This window comes from Microtus ochrogaster, unplaced genomic scaffold (genome assembly GCF_000317375.1).
Source record: "Microtus ochrogaster isolate Prairie Vole_2 unplaced genomic scaffold, MicOch1.0 UNK124, whole genome shotgun sequence".
Classification (NCBI taxonomy): Eukaryota; Metazoa; Chordata; class Mammalia; order Rodentia; family Cricetidae; genus Microtus; species Microtus ochrogaster.
The window spans coordinates 470,660-476,273 of NW_004949222.1; the positions used below are offsets into that span (position 1 = coordinate 470,660).

The 5,614-nt window shown below is 38.3% G+C and overlaps 1 protein-coding gene across 1 annotated transcript in view; it reads right to left on the reverse strand.

Moving 5' to 3' along the window:
- LOC101981630 (protection of telomeres protein 1) overlaps positions 1-5,614 on the reverse strand; it is a 53,416-nt gene that overhangs the window by 17,657 nt on the left and 30,145 nt on the right. Inside the window, exons 8-9 of the mRNA XM_026778303.1 lie at positions 2,458-2,546; positions 1,249-1,311 (exon numbers count right to left, since the gene is read on the reverse strand). Of these exons, the coding sequence (XP_026634104.1) occupies positions 1,249-1,311; positions 2,458-2,546 (152 nt within the window). The remainder of the gene's footprint in view (positions 1-1,248; positions 1,312-2,457; positions 2,547-5,614) is intronic.

The window sequence follows — 5,614 nt, forward strand, 5'->3', positions numbered from 1 at the left end:
CAGTACACCAAGGAATGAATGCACGGGAATGGAGCTCCTCTCCTCCTCAGTACACCAAGGAATGAATGCACGGGAATGGAGCTCCTCTCCTCCTCCAGGGGAGGGACTGGTGCAGCTCATTAAAGGATGCTTAGCCTAATCTATTCTGAACGATTTCCCCATCCTTCTAACTTGCAAAGGTAAATGTGTTATTCTTTATTTAGAATCTAGTAGTTTAAAAGCCACAGACTCACAAACCAATAATTACCACTGTGTTGGCAAAATGATGTTATTTAGTATTTTTTCTTTTTTACATTAGTTAGCCATTTTAGCCCACAGAGTTTTCCATCCAATCCCAGTTTATTGTTTCCTCATTAACAGCCGAGTTCAGACATCTGGGCTGACTCACTGGATAACCTATCACCAACATGATCTGATGAGCGGGTCGGACTGGCTGTTTACCATTAGCTGGGAATGTCTTTACTTTCTAGCAATTCAGGATGTTCTTGATTTATCTCTAATTCCCTTGACCAAATTCTGGAATCTGTTTTTCCTCCAGAGATACCTGGAACATTTTTATAAGTATATTTTCTGTGCACTATATATGGTTACTGCTTCTGGAGGTCGCTGCCTCTGTACAGTGCTCCTATGGCAATTTCTGTATAACATCTAAGGCCTGATTATAAGGCACCTTCTTTTCCAGCTCCCATTCCATGCTTACAACAGGAAAAACTCCTACTACACAGCACCATACATTTAATGAACTATTTCATAAACTTCTGATCACATTTTTTTTTTCTGGATAAAAGCTTTGTGCCAACTTAGATGATGTAACAAGGGTCTATCTGGTAAATATGTACCATCATTGTTCCGGGGCACAGGGTAAAGAGTTTCTTACATGTACAATGTTAAAAACATTACATAATTTTATTGAAATTAATGTCAGAGTAGAATTTATATCATTAAGCTTAGAACATGTTGAATACTACAAATTTTATAAATCTTAATTATTTATAAGTTAAAACACATATTCAATATAGAAATATGCACATATATGGGTTCTATCTTATACCACTGTAGGATGAGGCAGGGGAATAAAAGCTAAATATAAGCATTAAGTGTCCCTATGAGGATCATAGGTCACTGGTAGGTACGAAGGGATCATTTGGGAGATGCAAAGCAGGTATCTGTGAGCTGGCTGCTGCAACGGCAGTGGGCTTCCTAAGCAGGTGTATGCGCAGTAGTTACTGTACCGGAAGTGGCCCTTACTTGTAGCACAGAATTGCTGACATCTTTCTACCGCATACAGTGAAACCAAGTCTGAGTCAGAGTCTACAGGAAGAGAAAAGAAAATAACACAATATGTAGCTCTTTAAGATATCTGTCAGAAACTTAATGTAAAGCCGAGATCTATGTAACACTCTCCAGAGAAACTGAAGAAAGCATAAATAAATGTTCAAATGTCTTCTCCCCCAAATTATTTGTAAATTCAACATAATTCTAACAAAAATAACAGGTTAGTCACAAAAATTGATAGGCAACATTTCTCCTCTTTAAGGGGAATTTAGATAATTGAAGATCATGACAGAAGAACACGAGTGTTTTATACTACACGACTTCGAGACACAGTAGTCAATAAACTACAGTATTATCATAAAGACTGGCAAACCAACGTATCAGAGAGAACTTAGAAATCAACCCACACCTTGCTGACAAAGAAAGGAAGACAACTCATAAAGAATATAGTATTTTTTTTTTTACAAGAAACGATTTTGCAACCACTAAAAATTATTAGTAAGGGAGAGCACATATGTCACAATACACTCACAAGTGGAAAACAGAAGCCACAAAAGAAACTCATTTAGCTCATTGATGTTCTGTAGGCACTGCAGCTATTTAAACATGAAAAGGGAACAGGTTCTCTAACCAGAAGTTCTTCCATCACTCCTCGTCCCTCCACATCAAGTCAGGAGCTATTGACATAGGCTCCATCACGCGACAGAACCCAGCACAGAAGCATACAGTCCACCAACTTCCACAAAAGAATACCACCTTTGTGAGATCTGGATGCCTCGTCTGCATCAAAACCCAAGATGCCCTTGAGCAAAAACTACGGACTGGCTAAGATAAAGGTAAAGGAACCTTTTGTTCCTTTTAGAAACTGATAAGCAAAACAGTTGTTCCCTAGGAAATCCAATGAGATTTTTTTCAATGAATACGAAAAACTATACCCACATCATAAGTAAGTAATCACTGTTACTCTAATATGAAAGTGTGAATATATACTAAAAAGTGAGCCACGCTTAGTTTTAGATGTGACAAGGACAAAGGCTGAAGGTGTTGTTTTAATGTGAATACACATGCACAACATGTATAGACATATGAATTTAAAAAGAGACAGGGAAGAAAACATTCACAAAGATAACTGTGCTCGTGGGATTATGAGGAAGTAAAATGTCAGTGCTACATTGTCCTTACGTGAAGGTGTTAAACAGTCGTCTTCATCTTCTGATTGACAGGTATCATTTGAGGGCTGAATGGCTGCCAAATCTACAGATTCTAAAGCTCTGAAACACAAAAGTGTGAAGTCAAATGGAGTAAGAAAGTCAGTACAGCAATTTACCTCTACTCATTAAATCCAGGAGTCCATACAATCATAAAATGTGCCAGATTCTACTCAACTGTCTATGGCTTTTATAAAACTGTCGAGGACTACAACACCCTCAAAATTAAGAGCAAAGGTAAGAAAGATATTGCATGGATTAGCCAGTCAGTATAATACTACAAAAACAAACACACTGTCTGGGCATTGAATGGCTAACATTTGCAGCTGACAGAATGTCACTCAAGTTTGGAAAAGCAAGCAGCATCAACGAGGGACACTGGCAGCTGGTATGGAAGAAGTCCCTGCTCTCCCCCAGAGCTAGACCTGGCAGTCTGCTTTAGCCTCCCCTTCCAGCTCAGCCATCTTCCTTCCTCTTTGACTCACCCTCTCTGCCGGGTCCCAGGTGGGAGACCAACATCCCTCTTCCTGTCCTCCTCATTTTAGCCTCCCCACACTTGCCACTTACCTAAGGAGCCCCTCCTCCCTGTTCACATCCACTTAGGACTCAGGGTCTTGGTACAGACCCAGGATCTCACTAATTCTTCAATATGACTCCTCTCAGCCTCTCCTTATAGCCCCCATCTCCATTCCTTTGTGACCCCTGCCAACGAGCAGAAAAGCTCTCTCTCTACAAGGGATGCTGCAGCCATCACGTTTCACTGAGACTCAGGGATTGGACAGACTGGGCAAAACAAATCAAAGAACAGGACACCTACCCCACACAGACAAAACTAGATATCTACACCAAGAAACATCTGAAACATCCTCAGAACAGATGCCTAGCTCACAGCACAGAAACACAAACATGAGTACCCAAGACCAGAGGGCTCCCCCAGAAGGCAGCAACTCCTCTGCAATAGCCCCTGAGAAGAGCAATTTAGCTAAAATATAAAACAAGGACTTTAACATAGCAATTATGAATATGTTTAAAGACCTTAAAGACGATAGGAATAAATGACTTAATGAAATATTTGAAAACTCAAACAGTAGAAATAATGAAAACAATTCAAGACATGAAAGTAGAATTTAATAAAGAAAAATACTAATGAAAACACAAACTGAAGTAAATCCTGAAAATGAAAAAGTAATGATGTCAAGCAAAGAACTCTAAGGTAAGTTTCACCAAAAGAGTACAAGATTTGGAAGAGAGAACTTTAGGTCTTGAAGACGGGGTAAAAGAAACTGACAGAGAAGTCAGAATAACCAGCAAACTGGGACACTATGAAAATATCTTTTCCATGGATAATAGGAATAAATGAAGAAGCATAAAACTGGGTCAAAGGCACAGAAAATACTTTCAACAAAATAATAACAGAGAATTTTCCAATCTAAAGAGATGTTTATCAAAGTATAAAAAGCATACAGAACACCAAATAGAAAGGACCATAAAAAAAACTCCCCATGATCCTCAAAATGGAAACACTAGACAAGCAGAACAAAGAAAGGATATTGAAGGGTGGAAGAGAAAGGACCAAGTATCATATAAAAACAGACCTATTAAAATAACAACAGACTTTAGAGTGAAGACTATAAAAGCCAGAAGGGCCTGGACTGAGATCATGGACGCCAGCTCAGACAAATGTACCAGTGAAACTACCAATCACAATAGATGATGAAAGAAAACATTTCACAATCAAACACATTCAAGCAATTTCTGTGCACTAATCCAACTCTACAGAAAGGAGAAAAAAGAAAACTTCATTCTGAAGAGAAGGTTAATTACACCCAAGAGGATACAAGGAATAAATAACCCCAGAAGTTGGTCTAAATTGAGGAGGGGGGAAGCCCACACCACAATAAGAAAACATTAAGAATTAATAAATATTAACTATTCATTAATAACTCTCCATATTAATGGCCCCAATTCCTAAATAAAAAGACATACTAACTGACTGGAGTAGAAAACAGGATTAATCCTTCTGTTGTACCCAAGAAACAGACCATAACATCAAGATAGATACCACCTCAGGCAGAAGAATGGAAAAAGGTATTTCAAGGAAATGGAACCAAGAAGAAAGCAAGTGTAGCGGTTTTAATATCTGACAAATTGAATTCAGCCCAAAACAAAGCAGAAAAGATAGAAAGACACTACCACACTCAACGGAAAAACCCAAGAGGATATTGTAATTCCAAATATTTATGTACCAAACACAAAGACATACAAATTCATAAAAGAAACATTACTGTAGGTAAAACAATACACCAACCCTCACACCTTAATAGTGACTGACCTCAATTCCTCACCCCTGAAAACAGACAGGTCCTTCCAATAAAACAGAAAAATAGTTGAATTGAACAACATCATAAGCTAAGTGGACCTAACAGCATTTACAGAACAGTCCACCCCAATACCAAAGATCATGCTTTCTCTTCAGCAGTCTATCGAGTTTCCTCCAAAACTGACTACATATTAGGACAAAACCAAGTCTCAACAGATACAAGCAAACTTAAATAACTCCCTCATTCCCATCTGACCTCTGTGGATTAAAGCTGAATGTCAACAACAGAAACAACAGAAAGCTTATGAATTTGTGGAAACTGAAGAAACCACTATTGAAAAGAAAACTGGGTCAAGGGAGAAATTAAGGAAACAAGAAACTTTATAGAATTCAATGAAAATGAAAATATAACATACCTAAACTTACGGGACACAATAAAAGTGGTTCTAAGAGGTAAATTTAGAGCCAACATCAAAACACTGGAGAAATTTCATACTAATAATGCAACAACATGCTTAAAAGCTCTACAAAACAAGAAATAATACCTAAAAGAAAAAAAGTGATAGGAAAAAATAATGAAGTTCAAAGCTAAAATGAATTTCACCCAGCTACAAACCATGTAGCCTGCAGCAGATACTTGTTTGCAATATATACCAGTACAATATTGGCACAAAAGTTATAGAAGTTACTCACCACTTTTAAAAATTGGATTTAAGGGCCGGGCGATGGTGGCGCACGCCTTTAATCCCAGCACTCGGGAGGCAGAGGCAGGCGGATCTCTGTGAGTTCGAGACTAGCCTGGTCTACAGAG